We start from the raw sequence: 22828 nt of genomic DNA, 5'->3' as shown, positions 1-22828 counted from the left end.
ACAAACCTCATTTAACCTCAGTTTTAAATGCCAAACAGATCAAGTATTTTTGGCAGGATAAAAAAATATTGGACCAAACAAGTTACGCCTTGGATCAAAGAAATGATTCCTAAACATCCACTAGAGAAATTCACATAATGTCTCCTCCTTTCTGAACTTTAAAAAGGATGTTCAGTGTAAACCAAGCATTATTTAGATTGTAAAATCTTCTACAACAACAATAAATCATCCGTGATGTTTGCGGGCTGCCATATTTAGATTCAGGAAAGCAGTGTAAATCATCAAAAATGTGAAAGTGCAGTTTAATACCTGGCCAGGCCGCGGTGAGGGGATCGGCTCATGATTGATCCAGTTGTCGCAGCTTTTCTTCAGCTCTTTAAATGAACCATCCAACACTTTGCTGATGTCAGACAGGCTGAAAACACACACGGCCGACAGGTCTACTTGCTCCCTGTGAGGAAGGGAAAATAAATGTTTAGCATGATGCTAAGTATGGAAGGAAAAAGCTCATTTTTTAAAAAGAGTAAAATCACATCTTTTTTTTGGAAAATAAGCATGAAGCTACAGTGAGTAAACAGCTTCATGCTTATTTATACTTTTTATATCATGCAATTGAAAACTGTGAATGAGCCTGTATTGCACCATATCCACTGATAGATCATCTATATTTGTCTACAACAGAAGACAACAGCAAGAAACTACATTTCTAGTGTTACAATATCTCGTATGACCAAGGCTCTGCTCTGGCCTCTTGGTTACTCTTTGGCTTACCACTGGGAGGTGAACAGTCCATAGAAGTGTGTGCTGCTGGGGTCGCCTGGAATATGTTGCATGGTGAAAACATCAGTTAGGACGTTATAGCGCTGGCCGCTGGGCTTGTCCTCGCATACCAGCTGTGCCTTGAGAAAGGTGGTCCAACGTCGCTGCAGAGTCTTCATCCCTCCCACATCAGACTGAACAGACAGAGTTAATCTTAACAGGGATTCAATCATATATAGGGATCAATGATTCAGTCAAGACAGTGGGTTACCTTGCAGACCCGGGCCACCCTGGGTACTTTGACTTTGGTGTAGAAGTCATATTCTTTGGCCACCTCGTTAAAGAAGAAGTAGATTTTGTCATCGTCTCCTGTCGGGTTTCCTGCGGACTGCTCTATGAAAGCTGAGCTGACAAATTCTGGGTCTGAGAGAAAAAACACCCGCAGACACACAGTTCTAATTATCCTTGTGGGAAAGTGCGGGGTCAGCATGTGTGACTGTGGGCAAATGTGTCTCTTACCGCTGAGCCAGTTGATGGATCGTTCAGTTCGGATGCGCTCCTGCTCAGGGCCCGTTGCCCGGGAGATGTCGAAGAGTGTTCCCAGGAAGTTGCTGGTAGCTGCTGTGTAAAGGAGACCATCTAAAAGGCAAAAAAATGAGAGAAAGGACAACGTTTATTTTATATAAAGATATCAAGAGAGCTTAAAAACTCTTGTTTAAAATTTTCATTTTGACCAGGAAACTTAATCAGTCAATCACACACAGTGGTACTTACCTGCCATAATAGCTGTGTAATGCTGACTAGGCTCAAAAGGACACTTTCCCTTCCCTGACTCCATCCTCACCACTCCATCAACTTCTTCCAGAGTAAATGTAGTGGCATTCTGCAGAGAAGAGAAACAAAGGACTTATATTTCCTAATTAATTACAGGCTTTTCTGTCTGATCTCATACAGATTGCTTATTGGCAACTTACACTGCTTCATTCATAATTCATTCATTATGAACTCCTAAAAATAGTTACTGTGAGAAGGTGTTGCTGAAGCCTGGAAAAGTCTTTAGACCTCACTGCAGGTGGTGTATAAACGCATTATGGGTACAAGTGTGGGAGATCCATCTGCACTCATTAATGCTGCATGTGCAAACTCAAACCCATTATGTAACCATATTGTGGCTCGCCTGTCTGTATGTCTGTCTGTTTGAGCGGGGTCAGAGGTCATCATCATGCATCAGTCGCTAAACTACAAGCGCATGGACGCACTCACCAAGAAGGCACACTGAGGGTCGAAAGCATAGGTGCCGCACACATAGATGCGACCATCTCCCAGGAACTCCAACAGTCGGATGTAGTTCCTGCAGTCGCCCTGCAGGGGGAGACAAACAGTAAAAAATAAAGGCAACATAGAAGGCAAGATACTGTATCCATTTTAAGCTCGGTTTAACAATCAGGACATACAGCAAATATGTTCATAATTACACATGTTTAATAAGAGTTAAATTCACATTGGATTAAGAATGATTTCACTGAGTGAAAAAGGGCAATAGGTATGTTATATGATAAAATACTCTTGGTCTACACTGATATATAAATAAGTTTCGTTATAAACATTAACTTTCTGCCTTTTTTTATTCTTCTTGTTGCTGAACACCAAATGATTAATGATTTTCAAAAATGTTTTGAATTTTGAGACAAAAAGGTGTTTTCTTCATGAGCCGTTTTAAAGAGTTTAAAGGGTAAAGAGTTCAGTTTTGAACAACAAAACAGGAAATTGGAGATGCCTCGCTGCTGGAGGTGACACCTGAGATTCCCACTGCTATCAGCCGAGGCCTCACACACAGGCATGAAACTTGAGATCATCCACTTTCATGCATGACACCAGATTACACATATATTTGAGCACACTTTATTTTTCTTTCCTTATTGTCACACATCAGAAGCTGTTATGGAAAAACACCCTCACTGTCCCATGCCAGTTACCAAGAAACCATGACGTAAGCAATTTCTACTAAGCTCTGTGTGTGTGTGTGTGTGTGTGTGTGTGTGTGTGTGTGTGTGTGTGTGTGTGTGTGTGTGTGTGTGTGTGTGTGTGTGTGTGTGTGTGTGGATGAGCTCCAGGCCTGATTCACCTCCCCAGAGACCTGATCCTCTCTGATGCACAGATCGTGTCACTCAAACCAGCCCTCCATGCTGGTACAGCTCCACGTGAGTTGGACAGAGAGCCAAAAAAGAGAGCGAGAGAACAAGAGAAAGACAGAAGTGGAGCTCAGGCTGGTAACAAAGGGATCAGCCTGGGATTAGCTATTTCATTGGCCCCAAATTAACCCCATTCATACTAATAAGCTTCATTCACAATCTGGCATGGGGGTGGCTCGAATGGCTCTATTCTATTCTGTTTGATTTTATTGAATTCTTTTGTACTCTTGATTAAAATGGCCTCCAATTATACATCTTTCATAGTAAAAACTTTAATGACTTTGGTGCGCAACGCAGAAATAAAAAGTCCTGCCACCTAAACATCTAAAAGCTTTTCATGCTTGCTGACATTTACCTGCTCAAAGCAATCTCCTGGTAATTACTGATGTATGTGTGTGAGAGGACATGGTCCAACTTTTTTTTCCTGACCTCATGCTCCGCGCTCACCCTCCATTATCTCTTTCTGTCCAGCACTTTTCTCACTGCTTCTCTTCTGCAGACTTTCTCCTTGCAAGCACTTCCACAACAGTTTTGACAGTGCAGCATATCCAGTGATGCTACTGTAGTACCTGAAGTAAATTAAGTAAATATTGATTGACAGGGGTTGTTTTCGTCTTTCCCTCAAAGCCTCAGCTTAATTTGATTTAATTTGAATTATATAGCACCAGATTGAAACAATAGTCATCTTAAGCCACTCTATATTATAGGGTTATAAACAGTAACCGAATCTCCAACGATCCACTTTGAGCAAGAACTTGGTGACAATGAGGAGAAAAAAACTCCCTCTGAACCTGAAGATGACACATTAGTGCAGTTTTAGTGTCTTTCAGCTGAATGACAGACAACTAATTATGAGTAAGGACTCGGCAACAGCAGGAAGGAAAAACGTCCTTTTCACAGGAAAGAACCTTCAGCAGAACTTGGCTCAGGAAGAGGAAGCCATGTGTTGTGACATGTTGGGGTGTTGGGGGTTACACCGGAAAAGATTCAAACTTACAAACCAAAAAATCCCAAGAAGCATTTAAGATTTTAGTATCAGTGAAGCAATAACTAGTAAAGTATGATGACTGTATACATGCACACCCACTACTTACTAAAGCTTTGACGTTTTCTTACACCTTATGATGAATGCGATGACAGAATTAAACTCAAGTCAGATCTTTTATCATATATCCACGTCTTTTCCTGTAATCCTGTAGTTAGTAATGTCCTGCTGATAGGAGTAAGCTATTACTAACGTGTCCTTATTTGTCTCTGAGTCTGCAGTTTTCACATGATTCACACACACACACACACACACGGGCAGGTACTCTCTTGTTGAGTCTATTGTCTTGTCTCTGCAATCTTCATTTATTCTCCCCTGCACTTCCTCTTTCTCTATTGGTTCGACTCCCCTCCTGCGCCCCCTCCCCCACTTTTTTAAACCATCTGACTCACGTATATTCTTGTAATCAATGCCTTTGTAGAAAAAAACAACCCTTTCCTGGCTTTATCAGTCTATCACCTCCTTACAGTAGAGAACAGCAAACTGTGCTGATGATGTTTACGAAAAAACAGGTCAAAACTAATTGCACTTCCTTCTCTTTTGAACCGCTGACCTTCCACTGGCTTTGTTTATCTTTGATTTGAGAGATTTTCTTCTGCTCTGATTCAATTTGGAGCATTATCCAGTCATTTAAGGACATCTTTTGTGTTTTTCACAGGCCGCACACTCCACTATGCCAGCAAAAGATCTGGTTCAGTCTGTTACTTTTTGTTTAAACCAATAAATCAGTCAGGTACAAGAAATGTAGATCAAGTGTGTGTTTCTGTGAGCAGTTTGGTCAGAGCAGAGTAACATGCTGACATGTACAGTGGAGTGGATAGTGCGCTCTAGTTGATCAGTTTCCGTAGTCAGTTACTGGACATCTGTGAGTCCACATCCACTTCATTCTGGGTTTTCATCTCTATCGCTCTCTCTCTTTATATACACACATGCACGCGAGCACACACACACACAGACACACACACCCCTACTGGGGCATTGGCATAAATCCCAGAACTTCCCATCCAATGCCCAACAGCACAGGTTTGTAAAGCACACACAAAGACACACAAATGTACGGCACAGCACAAAATAAAAGCAGAGACATGTGACATCTAAGTCTTTGGTGATATATATCTATATATATATATATATATATATATATATATATATATATATATATATATATATATATATATAAGCACTAACCTCCTCTTTGTCTACATTGGTTTCTCTTAATGAAGACCTAGACTTTGTTGCATGCATCAAAATCTTTACAGCTTCAATCGAGGACCATGCGTTTAGTCATGTGCACCATTCATGTATATATGGGTGGAGTATGAATGGACTCCTATACATATTATTGGTATATCTGATAAATGCATTGTCTCCTCAGTTGCAAAGGCTGGGATTCGTCATAGCTTATTATTAATACCTTCTAGTCCACTGTGTTTATGTTTATCCAGCAATCTTTGTAAAACAGTTAAGCCAGATATTCTCATTTACATAGCAACTCAATTAATATTAGAAACGATCAGCGTAGTTCATGGACATTCAAATGGTTCATTAGATTTTATCTGTGTACGACTGAGCTGAGTTCCTGCAGGAAGTACAAGTTTCAGTGCTGGCTGTGTTTTCCAGTCTGTTCTTGGGTTTCAAACAGCAACAATGGAAGTCAAAGCCACATTTCAGAATAGCAAGATTTAAGACAGTACTACAATTTTGCATTAACACCAGTTTGGCTGAACTACACAAAAACAACACACAAGCAGCACACATGCACTGTTCTCACCTCTGTCTTTCCCTTTCCCTCACATGACTTCCTCTTGTCGTCTGAGACGTCCCAAATAATCTGCAGGAAGAAAGAAGATACACAGACGTAGTAAGTCTGTCAGTTTTCTTATACACAAAGATAATACAGGCTTTGGCAGAGAGCACCAAATACAACACAAAATACATTTAATGCTTTAAATCCACAGCTGTACACCGCTGTCGATCAAAACACGCACTGTTAGAAAGAGTTTCACTTGTTTGCTGGTAGGTAGCATAACAACAGTAACTGCAGTGACTCCAGACACGCTAACACAAGTATGGGACAAGTTTGACTATTATATGGACGTATGCGACGGGGGACGTATATATCCTGATTCTTTTTGATACACCCTGTATTCAGTGGTTTAATGCTGCTGCCTGGTTACTCACACACTGGCACTGCGCCTACCTTTAATGGGTTTTTTTCATTGAGCTTCTTGGTGTCTACAGCCAGTATGGCATCCCTGGCACCCAGGAACAGCATGCCCGATGAGCGGTCCAGCAAGAAGGTGCTGAAGTTTGCCACATCGCCGAAAGTCTCCGAACCCAGGATGGTGTCTGTCAGACAGAGGGGGTGAGAGGGGGTGATATATGTCAATAACAGGATCTAAATGAATTTGGAAAGACACACTCAGAAAACAGGGCTTGGAAAAAAAATACATCTGTTCGCTGCCTCCTTGACCCATGTAACTGTGGAAACAAATGGTTGACAGGATGAGATTAAGCAAACACCATATTCCCAGCAAGAAGTTCTAAAGAGATAAAGGGATGGAGGGATGAGAATAGGAAGGGAGAGATGAGCGTAACCCGTGTTTCACACTGTCCTCTTACACAATCAGAGCAGCAGATTAATTCCTAATCTCTCTGAGACTTTTTCATCGTTCTTTTCACTCGATGTTTACCGCCATTTTTCTGCCCTTCTCTCTCTGCAGTGATATACTGTTTACAACAAAGGCATCTTCCAACTCTTCCGTCCTTCCTTGCAGCTCTCTGGAAACAACCTTCTGTTTGCCTCCTTTTTAAACGCCGTCCTCATTCAAACGCAAATCCACTGCAGAGGAGGAAATACAACAAACTAAATTATGCATAATCATAATGTATAATACATAACTGATTCATCTTCTACATAATATATGGTGTGTAATATCAGCCATAATTCTCTCCTTAATCTAAAAACTATCAAATGAATCAAATCCCCGAAGCTTTTAAATTGTGTTCCAGCTCTTGCTTGCTCTCTCACTCAGTCACTCTCCCTCCCACTCTTTCAGCTCTAGGACAAAGCGTGTGTGTGTGTGTGTGTGTGTGTGTGTTTGTGCGTGTGTGCGTACTGATGTCCCAGCTGCTGAGAGGAAAGAGCACAGCTGTGTGCTGAACTTCTTTTGAGTACTGGTGAGCGATTGTGTGTGTTTGTGTGATTTAGCAGTTTTTTTAAAGTCCTCCAATGTCACCCTTTTTTAGCCTCACGAAGAAAGCCAGACACGGCTTCGCCTCCAAAGAAGGCGGGGCCGGCGATTGGTTTCGACGTCCCAATCAAAGACACAGGAACACAAAATAAAGAAGCGCCATTGCACCACAGATGACAAATCAGATGACAGATAAATGCTAATGAGTGCAGCATGTGGTGTTAATTTAACCTCAAACAAACTAACAAGAGCAAACCAGATAATGTGCATTACTCACTGCACTTGCACAATTAAACAATTAATGAATCATGACTAATGACTAACAACAGAACCAACTCCCATGTTTGTTCACAGGGCAGACGTGGCTTTATAATATGAGAAACTGTATTTATCACCTATATACACACATTTACTGTCAAACTCAACACCTAGCACCTAAAATCTAAAGAAAAGGTGTCCAACATAAAGCCTGGGGGCCATAATCGGCCCTGCAAAGACTGCAATTCAGCCCGTTAGAATGCTTTGGAAAACATGAAGGAGTGCAAGGAGTTTTTGAACTGTTAACTGTATTTTCATAGTTGTTACTAGAGATGGACCAATCCGATATTACGTATCGGTCCGATACTGACCTAAATTACTGGATCGGATATCGGCGAGAAATAAAAAATGTAATCCGATCCATTAAATATCAAAAAAGCACCTCACAAACTCGTCTCATAACCGTAGCACGTCGGAGCAGTGTGGTCACGTGATACAGCGGCTGTGTGTATTTGTAGTCTCGCTACCAAACCAGCATTTCATCTCCGAGGAAGTTATCCCAGAGAGAAGTAAAGCAAGTGTGTAAGTTCCTCTCTGAATGTTTGTAAAGCATTCCCGCCTTAAGCTTAACAACCGATATATGGAGCAAGTGCCTCTCTCTCTCTCTCTCCTGCTGCTACTTCATGAAACTGCTTAATGATCAGCTGATCGGCTTTTCTGTCGCGAGTCCGTGTCTCTTGTTTGTTTTTGGCCCACTTTGCACCAGAAAGAGGAAACCAGCGGCTGAACAACAGCAGCACGTTTAAGCTTGATCAGCTGTTGTTAGAAGTTATTTAATATTACTTTCTACTCCAGGATCTTTTTCTACGTAGCTGACGCTGGTAACTGTGCAGGGGCGGATCTAGCAAAGTTTAGCCACGGGGGCCGATAGGGCATTAACAGGGAAAAGGGGGGCACAAAGACATACTTTTCTTTCTTATTCTCATTTAAAATGTCGAGCTTTTAATAAATAATTATCTGAATCTTACACCCAAAGTTTTAATCTGATGTAAAATATATAGAAGTCCATTACTGTATATAGTAACTGTTAAGTCTAATATACCCTAGTAAGCTATAGTACTTTTTCCTTTGGGAAAGTACCATCTGTGAATTCTGCAATTCTGTTGAAGAAAGATGTTGAATCTATTTAATTATTCTTGAAAAAATAATTAATTTCTGTGCATTTTTTTTTCACACTGCATCAAATTAAAGTTGATTGCATCGATTAAGCATCACAAAGTGGAGGGTGGGGGGTGGTTCCCTTTTTTTATTTTTTTTTGCTGGTAGTTTGCAACCCTATTAGTTAGGTTGCTTAATATTTCTGCTAAGTACTCTTTAAAATACCAGAATAGGAAGGATGGAGTAGGTTTAAGTTTATTAGATTGATCAGTGTTGCTGAACTATGAAATATTTTGGGCGCAGTGTACTTTTTACACACAGGTATAACAGAATAGCTTTAGTGCTGTTGTTTATTTAAACTTGAGTATGAACTTATACAAAATGCAGCAAGATATTAAAAAACAGTTTTATTGATTAAAAAACACTATATCGGATTCATATCAGTATCGGCAGATATCCAAATTCATGATATCGGTATCGGTATCGGACATAAAAAAGTGGTATCGTGCCATCTCTAGTTGTTACAGCTTTTTCTATTGATAAAGACCTATCACATCGCCATTAATAGCACAACAAATAGCTAAGTAATAGATAAATGACAGAAATGTTCCTTTTTTTCCACAATTTACTTTAGAAATTTCTGTTTTGTAACAATGGGTATATGGGTGAAACAAAAAAGAGCATTATTATGAATACAGGATAGTCTGGGCAATGAGTTACCAGAACTTCTTCTGTCATCTTACACATTTATCATGTAAAAAATTAGATGTTTTGTTGAATTTGCACTTCTTTTTCTTATATTAAGAGTTAAACTTAAATGACCATCATTTATGTCTGGTTTAAATGAAAAGTTTGTTTTCAAATGTCGAATCTCCAGCTAAGCACACATCTATTTCTTTAAAAAATCATGTGAATAACTTGAATATTCAGTGGGCTTAGGCTCAGAAAAATGATTGGAAAGCCTCTGGACTGCCCAGTCCACATCTTGAAGTTTCCTTGTGAACGGCACTGAACACAACACCTGTAGCCTTTCTGTAAATATGCTGAATCAGTGAGTTAAATGTGGTTGACAATACAATAATACAATACCTGATGTTTGAGCCCTGACTGCAAGATAAGATGGCACTAAAACATAGAGTAGCAGCAGCTCAAGCACAGAAAAGTCAGCTAACTGACACAGAACAGCCTGCTACAATCTCTCTGAAATCCCTCACAGTTTACTATGTTTACATTGTTTGCCATTTATGTTTACACTGCCTGTTCATTGCCTGCAATTTTATACAATTCATGCACTATACAAACCCTCAAAAGCTCCCACAATGGAAGTAAAGAGAGCAGCATTTATGGAACGTATAGTATAGATAGTGAATATTGCAACTGTATTATATTAAAGTTCCAGCGAATTACGATGGTTCACAGTAGCATCTGAATTCTAATTTAAAAGCTTTCTTCAGAACAACTTCTGTGGCTGCAATACAGGAAGTGATGTCAGATCCCTTCCTGTGTATGTATGTCAACATCTAAAGTTAACTAACTTTACCTGGTCTATAAATAAATGTGTACACCGCAGACCAGATAAGACTGAAAGCAGCATCACTTCTGATAATGAAACCAAACAAGAGATAACTGCGTCTGCATGCATGCTTCTCAGAAATACTGCATTACTTCCCCTTCAGTGAAAAGCCACCTCACCATCAAAATGGTCACGAACATGCTTCAAATCTACGAACGCCACCATAAGAGAACAAGCAGCATTCCTTTGTGCATTTCTTACTTAGAAATTAGAACGATAGAGAGGAGAGAATAATAGCGCACAGCCTCTATTATTATGCAGGGAGGGCAGGTGACACTGGCAGATGTTAGAAAAATACAGAACAGGCAATGCAAACAATCTAAAGTACACAAAGATTTGTTTCTTTTCTATTTAGAGGTAATTTCAAATTGGTGATATACTCCACAAATTACGTAGAAGAAAGCATTCCTGGAGGAAAATCCTGCGAGGACCACAAATGGAGTTTGAAGGAACACGACGGCCAATTTGGCAGCTGTCGACTAAATGATTAAAACGAGAACAATCATTTTCTTTCTTGTTATAGTGGGTGGGACTACGTCAAGTCACTTTTATAAATGGCGCTCGGCGCTGACACGGTTTTCCACTTAGAGCTCATCTGGGTGTCCGTCTGTGTGGCATGGAAAAAAAAAGACCCCAACATGCTGACATCTGCTTGTAACTGAATCACAGACATTTTCACGTCCCCCCGCCTTGAATCCAGACTCCCTCATCCAGTCAATCTGTGTCTGTTTCCTGTAACATTTCACATGAATGTCATTTCTCATTCACTAAGAAGCCATCTGTTCGGCTAAAAAAGCCTCCAGGCAGTCAACAAGCGAGAGCGGCACTGATTTGCTAGTGGAGGGTTAGCACTTCCTGAAAAGCAGCCAATATTAAGAAGGAGAGTGAGATCAATATAATAAAAGGAGACACGCACACGCACAAGCACACATGTGTGTTTATGTGTGAAGTGTTGCCCTTGATTAAAAGTTTTTTCTTTTGGAGTGTGGCGTCCTTCTTTTTGCTTTTACACCCCGAGCTACTGAAATAAACAGCTCCGCTCCTCAATCTGTCAGTCAAAGCTGGCTTCAAATGAAAGACGAGACAGGAGGCAATAAAGCATTAGAGACCTCTCCCTCTCGTTCTCACTTTGTCTCCTTTTTTATATTTGTCACTTCTCTTTATCTGCTCTGTCATCATCCACGTTTTTGTCACCCTGCAGCTTCATAGCACCAAAAGACCCCAATTCTTTAAACTCCCTGCGCTGCCTACTTCCTCCTGCTCGACTGATACATACACACAGAGAGACCCACACACAGAGCGAAGCAGACATGAGTGTTTGTGACAGAGGCCGAAGGCAAAGTCTGGAGAAATGTCCTTGTGAACTGGGAGACTCATGCACGTGGGTCCACCACCTGCTGTGCACCCTAATGTAGGGAGATGATTCCTAGAGCTACGCCATCTGCCCTTCTCACACACACACCTTCAAACCAATCCATCCAGAAACACACAGCAGAAGAGGCGCAACGAAATAATGTGCAGTTTCTTCTTTTTCATCCCATATTCGTCTTTTATCTTTACGATGACATCGACATTTTTTTTCAAGGGTTTTATGAATACATTTGGTTTGACGTGTGTCACGGAGGGGGAAAGAGGATGCTGCGCAGGTTAGGGTAAATGCCTCCTCTTTGACGGCAGGAGACTGCAGCGCACAACCTACCGCATCCCACTTCCTGTGTGTCATTGGAAAAGGACACATGTTGCAACAAACAACAGGAGGTCAGGATTTTGTGTGTTTAATCTTTCAAATCCATGTGTTGTGCTGTAGACTAAAGTAGATTAGCACACTAGAGGGTTATTAGAATGAGGCCTGTGTTTAACCACTGTACAGCTTCTTCACAGCGTGGGCACATTGCTACATTAATGCATTTTCAAGCAATTTCTTTTTTTTTAGCTCTGTTTTGCCCGTCATGACCTCCTGAGGAACACATCTGGCACTTTAACTCGTGTCTGGTGCTGAGCAGATACTCTGTCAGAACTGCCCGGGCTTCAAATAGCATGAAACTTCTGTGAGACTGAAATAAATGGCAAAGTTACAGGTTGGTTGTAAAGCACAAAAAGGACCAAAAGAGTGTAGAATAATCCTGTATTCTCAGTAATAGAGCTACAGTAAAAAAATTTATAAATTTCTGTAAACTTAGATGAATTTGCCAGCAGCAGTAAAAGATTAACAGCTTCTGTCGAGCAAATTTGGTAAAAATATAGATTTTACTGTTAGATTTTATTGTTTTCTTTTAGTTAAGTGAAAAGCAGCTAAAGCGTTCTGACATTCTGTTTGATTTGTGTCCGCCCTGTACATCTGCAGCAGCACAGCGGTGCAGAGGTCAGCATCGTTGCCTCACAGCAAGACGGTTTCCAGTTCAAAGCTGTCCTTACTCTCCGTGTACCTGGTGGCCGCAGGTGGAGCTGTCAGACAGATGAAGCTTTGAGTCGTCTAAGACTAGAAAAGAGCTACACAAAGGTGATTTGTTTTCCAAGTGCGCTGGTGAATAATCACTTACTCGGTGTGTTGCAACTAATTTTCCACCTTTTTTTTAAAAGAAAAAAAGATCCATGTCTGCACCGTTACATTATATACAAAACTGTTCAAGAATAGTTTAATTAAGGTTCCAAACCACTAAAGTGCAAATAAGTACCCTCTGTCAAGGGCACAAAGGCAGGACTGAGTGAGGCTCACTAAGGTAATTTATGTCTTAACTGTGCACAGGGACCTGCTGATTATATCGTGATAATCATTTTTCTTTCCCCGCCACAAGCGCAGTCACACGCAGAGATCTGATTATTTCTTAGAATAAAGGCCTTTATTCTCCTGTGTGGATAAATACATGTATACAAATATAAAAGTCGCAACCACTAAGGCTCATTTTTAAATGCTGAGATAAGTCGAATGTTACTGAAACCACACAGAAGATGCAGGTTTCGTCGAGGAATCGGGAAATGCACGTTAAAAAAAAAGATTCATATGATGCATCTAGAAAACCTGGTGACCTTAAACATGCTGGCAAAAAAATCACACCCTGACTTAAAAGCGACTGGTGTGAGTATAAATGAATAAGTAGTCCTAAAATACAAAATTCTCTCCCCTGCCATGAATCATTCATTCATTATACATTAAACATGACAGAGAGACAGCCAGGGAGGGAGGCCGACACAGAGAGAGTGTGTGTGTGTGTGTGTGTGTGTGTGTGTGTGTGTGTGTGTGTGTGTGTGTGTGTGTGTGTGTGTGATGGGGGTATCCATTAAGAGTTTAATAAACTGGCTTTTGCTCTGGGGGACCAACCTTGACTGCAGGGCATTGTGGGACTGGACCAACCAGGAAGTGATAAATTATACACCTCCCTTGTTCAACTGTCAATCAAAACTGACGGGATGGAGAGAAGAGATGCAGAGAGGCGTACACACACAGGCTCCTGCCCCCACAGTCTCTCAACACACACACTCACGTGGAGTCGGCCCCTGCGGTGAGACAGGACACAGCTGCACGAACAACACAATCCCACACTCTGCAGAAACACACATTTATAGCACTATCATCCACTCAATGCCATTTTCCAATTTTCCAGCTGCTGTTTCCTCTGAATTGTTCTGCAGCAGTCAGGGGCAGACGCACTTCAAAGGTTAAAAAGGACAGACCAGATTTTGGCAGATTGTCCCATTGGGCAGCGCGCGCATCAGCCAGCTCCCCTGCTCCATGCTAGCACTTCAGTGTGCATTATGTTGAATGATAGCAGGCAGCCAGTGTCATCCAAAAGCAGACAACCATCATGTCTGTTACACGCAGCCATAAATCCTAACTGTTTGAGTGACAGAAATAATATGGTTAAGCTCAGTGTTGCCAGGTTTGATGCAGTACAAGCAGGTCAAGCAGGTCGAGCTGATGAACTTTTCACCAGCGCACACCTAAACAACTGTTTTACAAATCTCTCTGCTTGCTTCTGTCAAAGAAATCACGAGAGAGGAATCCTGAATAGAAATCCATGGTGGGATTTTGTAACTCCGAAGACCCGACCCCCATACAAGGTCATCGTCTACGCTGTAAGAGCTAAATCCATAAACATCAACCCAGTCATGTTGTTGGACTAAAGCACTGTTTTGCACCTGTGGGGCGAAAAGCTTTTAAAAGCTTCATTTGTGGCACAATGGGTTCTCAAGCAGCTTCTATCAGATTCGGCTGTTGAGCAGTTCCTGTTTTTGGGTAACCACTGAAAATGTAGTTATGAATCTGTTATTCTTCTAGTTGTTACTGTAGCATGAATTCACTTTGCTGATATAAAATAAAGGCTAAATAATTCCACTTTGAAGCATTTCAAATATATTTCACAATAAGAAGCATCTACTTCGATTGTGCATGTGTGTGTGATGTTTGGTTAACCCCTTGTTATTGTTCCTCAGCAGCTCATTGTCCTTGTTTTGACTGATGACAGCAGTCGGCTATTCAGCCGTATCCTGTTTCAAAGAGGCGCGCGTTAAAGTGATGGAGAGGGAGGCGGACAGCTCAACGCGGAGTGCTTCGGAATTTAAAATGAAAACGTAAACGTGTAAAGAGGAAAAGGCCGGCCCGCATCTTCGAGACCCCACGTTCGTCTCTGATGATGAAACATCACAGTCGAATTTGTTGGAAATGTGTGACAGAGATCAAAAGGCTTCGAGTCAAAGGCAGACAGACAATCCTCCTCTTGTACTCCTCTGTATTCGCTGTGAATTTCTGCCTTGTATCAGATGTTAAATGGTCGCACAAGGGCACGAAGTCAGCGTGCCCAAAATATCCAGAGAAAGAGCTCATCATTCAGCTCTTATAAGCAGCAGTCACTACCGATTCAGCCCAAAGCTAAAAAGGCTAAAACCTAACAAGTGTGCGACATGTTTTATGTATGGACGCAATTGTTGATTTCACTGAAAAGTTAATTTCACTGAAGTGCTTGCAGCTGCGGTTTGGTACTTTTACACGTGATCAGACAAAATCCAAAGAGACACGCTTACCGCGCACATTAGATCAAGTCTTTACCACCTGTAAGAGTAACAATGAGAAACGCCAATCTATTTCATATACATACAAGTTTGAGTCTATATAGTAAAATACACCGATTATTTAACAGATAAACTAATATAAAGAGTGACAATAGCTCAAACACGCTGCAGAGGTCTTTTTCTAGCCGCCTGTTTTCCTTTGAGTTAGACATGATAGAGACGCAGCAGTGGGCTGCCTGCGCGTCTTTGAATTTCATCAAGTCAAATGTAACAGCTCGTAAGACATTTAACAGCTGCTATATTAAAATAAAAAGACCAATTTTGCCCCCGAAATGAAACAACTAAATGAAAAACGCAGTTCCGATCAGAGCGAAGTGTCGAGGTTTGCGTGACTGAGCTGAATTAATAAAGCGCATACTGAGAAACCCACAAAATCTTGGGGCCTTTAACGGTGACACGGCGTGTGTAACCGTTTTAGGAGCGGCTGCAAACATTTTACTCCTACTTGAGGTCACGCTGATGTGTTCTTTTTTTAAATTGTGTGTGAGTTTATCGACCTGCGTGCTACAGAAAACGAGCCTGCACTCCCCTACCGCAACGATGTAAGTAACTCATTCTGGTGAATATCAACCGAAGCTGTTTAGGCTTATCCTCTTTAGTTACAAATGAGAAAATTAGAAATATAATTGTAATTAAACAGTTAAGGTTTATTGCAATAATCTAACCTGAAGCTATAAATGTTAATAAATAGCAGGGAGACTCACAGGATTCAAGCTCTTCCTTGTTATAGTGTCAGGACTTGTCTACTAAGGATTAATAAACGATTCGCTAAAGATTCCGTCCAGACATGATTTAACAATCCAGTCAAAAAATTGAGCTTAGACAACAATTTCAGTTTGTTCCAAACTTTTGACTTTCAAATAAATGAGTCTTTTATGGGATACAGACAAGAATTAAAAGCTTCTGATAAAACCACAGTGTTAGATCTTATATATTGCACCTTTAAACTCAGACTTGGGATAAACACAGATAATATTTCCCTCGCTAATGTGAAAACTTTATTCTTTTATCAATGTGCCTACCTTTTAGTTCATTTAGGTCATGTAGTTCCATTATCTGGCCTAAGCTCATAAGTGAAGACATCAAAAAATGTGAAATGACCCTGACGCACAGCATCGGCCTCACCTTTCGGGTTCTCACTAAAACTCCCAAGGTCCATGTCAAGCAAAGGAAAGGCTGGGAAACGAGAAATGAGAACATGCAGTATGAAGGAATGACAAGAGCAGAAAATTAGTGAGAGACACGGGGAGAAGGAGGAGTACGGGTGAAGGTGAAGCAGAGGAGGTCCAAGGTGACAGTGACTGATCATCCACTTCATCACTTCATGCTCTGCTCCTCTTCTGCTTCTTTGGGGATTTTTTTTTATTGTTCCACTGTTCCTCTTGGGGTGGGATGCTGTGCACATTTGTGTGTTTATACTTTGATGATTCTCTCCCCTCCTTCTCCCTGTTTCCAGCCTCCCACTACCTTTTCCCCAGTTTTCCCACTTTCTCTCCCACCCCCACCCTCTCTCTCTCTCGCTTCTCTCCCCCTGTCTCTCTCTCTCTGGCTCTGGGTGATAAGCAGTAGCACTACTAATCAGGCTTGCCCTAAATTCACCCATGCCCTGTAGGATTAGCATGTGTGTGTGCGTGCGTGTGTTGGTTTAGAAGTTGCATGCCGGCAGCATTCATCAGCTCTCAAATCAAATCAAATCACTTTTTATTGTCACATCACATGTGCAGGCACACTGGCACAGCACATGCGAGTGAAATTCTTGTGTGCGAGCCCCACAAGCAACAGAGATGTGCAAACACAACAACACAAACGAGCAAAATACAAGAATGGCCAACCTGAAACTAATAAATATATGTACAATATATAATAGTGTATGCATTTCTGGATGTGTATACTAAATATTTTCCTACGTGTGTGTGTGTGTGTGTGTGTGTGTGTGTGTATACACATTTTTACAAATTAAATAGTAAAAAAATAAAATAAAATAATAATAATAATAATAATAATAATAAAATATATAAAATATACAGAGTTGAATATGTGCAAAACAAGTGGCATTTATATACAGTGTGGAGTGCATAATGTTGAAGTTCCAGTAGTGAAGCTGAGGTGTCTATGACGTGTTCAGCAGTCTGATGGCCTGATGGAAAAAGCTGTCTCTCAGTCTGCTGGTTCGGGACCGGATGCTGCAGAACCTCCTTCCTGATGGAAGCAGTCTGAACAGTTTATGGCTGGGGTGACTGGAGTCCTTGATGATCCTCCCCGCTTTCCTCAGGCACCGCTTCCTGTAGATGTCTTGGAGGGAGGGAAGCTCACCTCCAATTATCCATTCAGAGCACCGCACTACTCGCTGGAGAGCTTTGCAGTTGTAGGCGGTGCTGTTGCCATACCAGGTGGTGATGCATCCAGTGAGGATGCTCTCAATGGCACAGTGATAGAAGGTCCTGAGGATGCGGGGGCTCATGCCGAATCTTTTCAGTCTCCTGAGAAAGAAGAGGCGCTGCTGCGCCTTCTTCACTGTTTTGTTTGTGTGTACTGACCACGTAAGATCCTCAGCCAGATGTACGCCAAGGAACCGGAAGCTGCTCACTCTCTCCACAGCAGCGCCGTTGATGGTGATGGGGGTGTGTACTTCTCTGCACCTCCGGAAGTCCACTATCAACTCCTTTGTCTTTGCGACGTTGAGGGTGAGATGGTTGTCTTGACACCAGTGGGTCAGGGCGCTGACCTCCTCCCTGTAAGCCGTCTCATCACCGTTGGTGATAAGACCCACCACTGTAGTGTCGTCCGCAAACTTCACAATGATGTTGGAGCTGTTAGTGGCTGTGCAGTCGTAGGTGTAGAGTGAGTACAGGAGAGGGCTCAGTACACACCCCTGTGGAGCACCAGTGTTCAGTGTGATGGGGGATGAGGTGATGCTGCCCAGTCTGACCACCTGGCGTCTGTCAGACAGGAAGCTAAGGATCCAGCTGCAGAGGGAGCTGCTCAGTCCTAGATCCTGCAGTTTCCTGTCCAGCTTCGAGGGAACGATGGTGTTGAATGCTGAGCTGTAATCTACAAACAGCATCCTCACATACGTGTCTCTCTTCTCCAGGTGTGACAGGGCAGTGTGTAGTGTCAGGGCTATGGCATCATCAGTGGACCTGTTGTGGCGGTATGCAAACTGTAGAGGGTCCAGTGAGTCGGGTAGTGCAGAGCAGATGAAGTCCCTGACCAGCTTCTCGAAGCATTTGCTTACGATGGGGGTCAGGGCTACAGGTCGCCAGTCGTTCAATGAGGAGATGGTGGAGGATTTGGGTACAGGGACGACGGTGGCCATTTTGAAGCAGGCTGGGACTACAGACAGAGAGAGGGAAAGGTTGAAGATGTGCGTGAACACTCCAGCCAGCTGAGCCGCGCATGACCTGAGGACGCGGCCGGGAATCCCGTCCGGACCAGTAGCTTTGCGTGCGTTCACCTTCCTGAAGCACTTCCGCACATCCTCCTCAGACACAGTGTGCGCACTGACGTCATCCGCGGTGCGCACACTGTCCGGTCTCATGGTGTTCGCTGTGTCGAATCTAGCGTAGAATATGTTTAGATCCTCACACAGAGAGGCCGTGGTCTGCGGTGTGCTGGTTTTCCCTCTAAAGTCTGTGATCGTGTTTAGTCCCTGCCACATACTCCGAGGGTTGTCAAACTGTTGTTCCACCCTGTCCCTGTACTCACGTTTGGCTGCTTTGATCGTCTTCCGGAGTTGGTAATGTGCGTGTTTGTAGTCCGATGTGTTCGCGGAGGCAAAGGCGGTGTTCCGTGCCGCCAGTGCCGCGCGAACATCTCCGTTAATCCAGGGTTTTTGATTTGGGAAGGATTTGACTGTTCTGGATGGGACGACATCTTCCACGCATTTCCTGATAAATCCACAGACTGAGTCTGTGTATTCATCAATGTCTCTGGCGGCCACGTGAAACATTTCCCAGTCCGCGTGATCAAAACAGTCCCGCAGCGCAGACTCCGATTGGTCCGTCCAACAGTGCACCGCCCTCCGGGTTGGAGCTTCCTGTTTCAGCTTCTGCCTGTAGGCGGGCAGGAGCAGGATGGAGCAGTGATCTGATTGGCCGAATGGGGCGCGGGGGAGGGCTTTGTACGCATCCCGGAAAGAGGTGTAACAGTGGTCGAGTTGCCGGTTTCCACGTGTGTTGAAAAGGATGTGTTGATGGAGTTTTGGTGAGACTTTCTTCAGGTTTCCCTTATTAAAGTCTCCGGCTGTGATAAACGCTGCCTCTGGGTGTGCGGTTTCCTCGCTGCTGATCGCGCTGTACAGTTCCCTGAGTGCACGGTCAGTGTCGGCTTGTGGGGGAATGTAAACAGCCGTAATAATCACTGCTGTAAATTCCCTCGGTAGCCAGAATGGCCGGCACTTAATCATCAGGTACTCCAGGTCCGGTGAGCAGAAGGATTTGACCGGGTGCACGTTCGCATAATCACACCAGCTGTTGTTGATCATGAAACACACACCACCGCCTCTGCTTTTCCCAGTAAGATCCTGTGACCTGTCCGCGCGGTGCACAGAGAACCCCGGCAGTTGTATTGCGGAGTCCGGTACTTTGTCCGATAGCCAGGTTTCTGTGAGGCAGATCACGCAGCAGTCCCGCATCTCTCGCTGGAATGAGATCCGTGCCCGAAGCTCGCACAGCTTGTTCTCCAGAGACTGCATATTAGCCAGTAATAAACTGGGTAACGGTGGTCTGTAAGTGCGCCGTCTCAGTCGAACCAGAACGCCAGATCTTCTCCCTCTGCGTCGGCGTTTGCGGCCTCCAGGGCCAGAGAACAAAGGCGTCTCAGGTGAGATAAATGGGGGGTCTGCAAACGGAGCGTCTGTGTTGCAAAACTTGAACTCCGGAAAGTTATAAGAAAGACCGTATTTTATGTCCAGTAAGGTTTGTCGGTCGTACACAAGGAGACAAGTGCTGCTCGTGAAAAAATAAAGGAAAAGTAAAATTAAACACAGAAGAAAGCCGTTGCTTGGGGGAGCTCGCGACGAGGCTGCCATACTCGGCGCCATCTTGATCACACGAGATGTGTGTACATACAGCCCAGTGTATATGTGTATATGTATGTATATGTGCAAGAAAGAGTGAGAGCCTGTATGAATGAGTCACTGAGTCAACACAACCCTGCTATTTTTATCTTACAGTAAGACTGTACTGCCTCATTACATAACTTAAGAATCTCTTAATATCACTGATCATTTATTACATAAAAATAAAAGGCCTAAAATAAACTGCCTGCCTATGGAAAGGTGAAAGAATGACCCTGATAGGGCTCGTGAAAATAAAAGAAATCCACGACCTCTCAGCCTCCTGACACACCTGTGGTATCAGTTTGAAAATCCTCATTCTTCTTCCTACTCTTCTTGCATTCACAAGATTTTTCGAAAACTTGACCACTGACCTTGACTTTGAGGTCAACATAACTAAGATTCAAACTCATCCGAGACTTTTTAATAGATAGACCTATTTGTATGAATTAGTATGAATTTCAAAATCCTTTCTCGACTGGTTTTCGAGTTATCGCATTTGTAAACTTAAGCATCTATGCCGCCCATCCAGGGGGGAGACACTAATACCCCGTCAGCCTTTTACAGCTGAGGGGTAACAAAAAAGTCTGGTCTTGTATTTAATATCAACCCCCACAATCATTAAATTCAGAAAGAAACGTGGCTGGAAACTTGTGTTACCGCATGACGCAGTAACATCCTTCACACAAAGACAAGCTCACCTGCCTCACTGTGTTTATCTCTGGCCGGCGAACTCAGACTAAACAGTTAGAGACTCTCCAAAGCCAAAACAGAGCAGGAGCAGCCAAAATATCTGTCACACTAGAACAGCTGCTCTGGATCCTTTTTGGCTCGTCAACCCCTTAAACTGAGACAACATGTACTTGTGAAGTCACATAATTACATGCAAATCAGGAGCAGTTCAGAGTTTCCTTCACAAACTGCTTCATCTAAAGAATTTGTAAAGGTCTGCGCGACAGTGCTCGTGTCATGCTGTTTTTCCTCCTTCTGACTTCGAATGCGTTACTTGCTGCGCTCAAATGCAAGACGCTGTATCGCTATCAGCTTAACCTCTTGTGTAATGACTTAGAACAAAAGCAACATTTATATACAGACATCACTTATGTATTTAGTGTCTCATTTGCTCAAACCTTCAAAGATGCGTTAAACGGTAAATGCCGCTGCTGCATCAAACTCCTCTTCTCCTGAGAATTTACAGATGGCGGAAAGCGTTTTTTTGTTTCTGATTGAATGGTAAATGGTAAATGGTAAATGGCCTGTATTTATATAGCGCTTTTCTAGTCCCTAAGGACCCCAAAGCGCTTTACACATCCAGTCATCCACCCATTCACACACATTCACACACTGGTGAATGAGCACACGGCTTGTGTTATTTGTTCAGTTGAGTAATATTGCTGCTACAGATGATTTCCCATGAGTACAGAGAAAAACAACAACAGTGCTCTGAGAGAAAAGGCAAGAAATCAGTGTTAAAGAGACAGAGAGTGAGAGGGTTACGTGGACACAAGCCAAATACTGTGAGATTAAACAATCGGATCTTTACGTGTCCATGCACACAAACAGAAACCACCTGATGCATTTTGCTGGATTCTAGTATATATTGTGGCAGACAAAGATATACACACATTTATGCACACACACACACAGACACCAGTTGATACAGGCTGATTTGTACGCTTCATCGTGCAAGTTTTCTGCGCATGTGTGTGTCTGTGCTACTGGAAAATCTGTGACCTGCTTGCATTTCTCTTGTAGTTCTTTCTGCTTTAAATCTTAGCTAGCTTTACCCGCCCTGCACACCACCACAACCCCACAGAGACCCCACACATTTCTCATTAAAGCTGCACAAACCACACAGCTGCAGCGAACATCAGCATACGATGGCACACTCACATACACACTCCCAAGTTTCTGAGGCAGCAGCTGGTCAGTGACACACGCGGGTCACCTTTGCAGCCTCAAGCCACATGTCATACTTTGAGTGAGGCTCAACTGGCAGGCCTATAGAAAGTAAAACCACAAGCCCACACATGCACACACTGACCGTATCTACTGAAATGCTTCTAATCTGCTGCTTGCCGCTGGCTGACATGTTTAAAGATGACCCATTTAATGATGAAAGCAACTGCTTTCCACGTGGTGATCTGACGTCTGGAAACTGATACTAATACTCTGAAAAACCCAAACCACTAAAAGAACACCTTGTTTAAAATAGAAAAACTAAGGCTTATGGGTAAATGTGAACCTCACCACAAAGAGTAGGTGAAAATGACTGCTTATTGTAAAATATAGGACAGGGGTTTTTCTTCAAAGACTGCTGAACAATAATGAGCAGTGAGTAAGAGTATGAGTGCTAACTGTGGAGACTGTAGTAAATAATTAACAGGCAGTTTCCTGTCCACTGCTGATAATGGCAATGTTAACGTCAGCTACATACACTCTCTGTGTGTTTTATAGCAAATTTCCTCTCCCATATGCTCGGGTGACATGTGATTCTCCCATTTTCACTTCCTGGTTTGTAAAAAG

At 42.7% G+C, this 22828-nt stretch overlaps 1 protein-coding gene across 2 annotated transcripts in view; it reads right to left on the bottom strand.

The window, feature by feature from the left end:
- sema4f (sema domain, immunoglobulin domain (Ig), transmembrane domain (TM) and short cytoplasmic domain, (semaphorin) 4F) overlaps positions 1-22828 on the bottom strand; it is a 59125-nt gene that overhangs the window by 3100 nt on the left and 33197 nt on the right. The window contains exons 2-9 of one of the 2 annotated variants that reach the window (XM_085451566.1): positions 6197-6345; positions 5768-5827; positions 2023-2121; positions 1534-1642; positions 1279-1398; positions 1031-1182; positions 772-953; positions 310-451 (exon numbers count right to left, since the gene is read on the bottom strand). In XM_085451566.1, coding sequence (XP_085307692.1) covers positions 310-451; positions 772-953; positions 1031-1182; positions 1279-1398; positions 1534-1642; positions 2023-2121; positions 5768-5827; positions 6197-6345 — 1013 coding nt within the window. Of the gene's footprint in view, positions 1-309; positions 452-771; positions 954-1030; positions 1183-1278; positions 1399-1533; positions 1643-2022; positions 2122-2884; positions 5083-5767; positions 5828-6196; positions 6346-22828 lie in introns of those variants that run through there. The other variant, XM_085451568.1, reaches the window with a different exon arrangement.

Source organism: Copadichromis virginalis, linkage group LG3 (assembly GCF_057382275.1).
Source record: "Copadichromis virginalis isolate Kocher_CV1m ecotype Utaka linkage group LG3, C_Virginalis_male_GT1.1, whole genome shotgun sequence".
NCBI classification, from domain to species: Eukaryota; Metazoa; Chordata; class Actinopteri; order Cichliformes; family Cichlidae; genus Copadichromis; species Copadichromis virginalis.
This window is presented reverse-complemented; position numbering and strand designations above follow the sequence as displayed.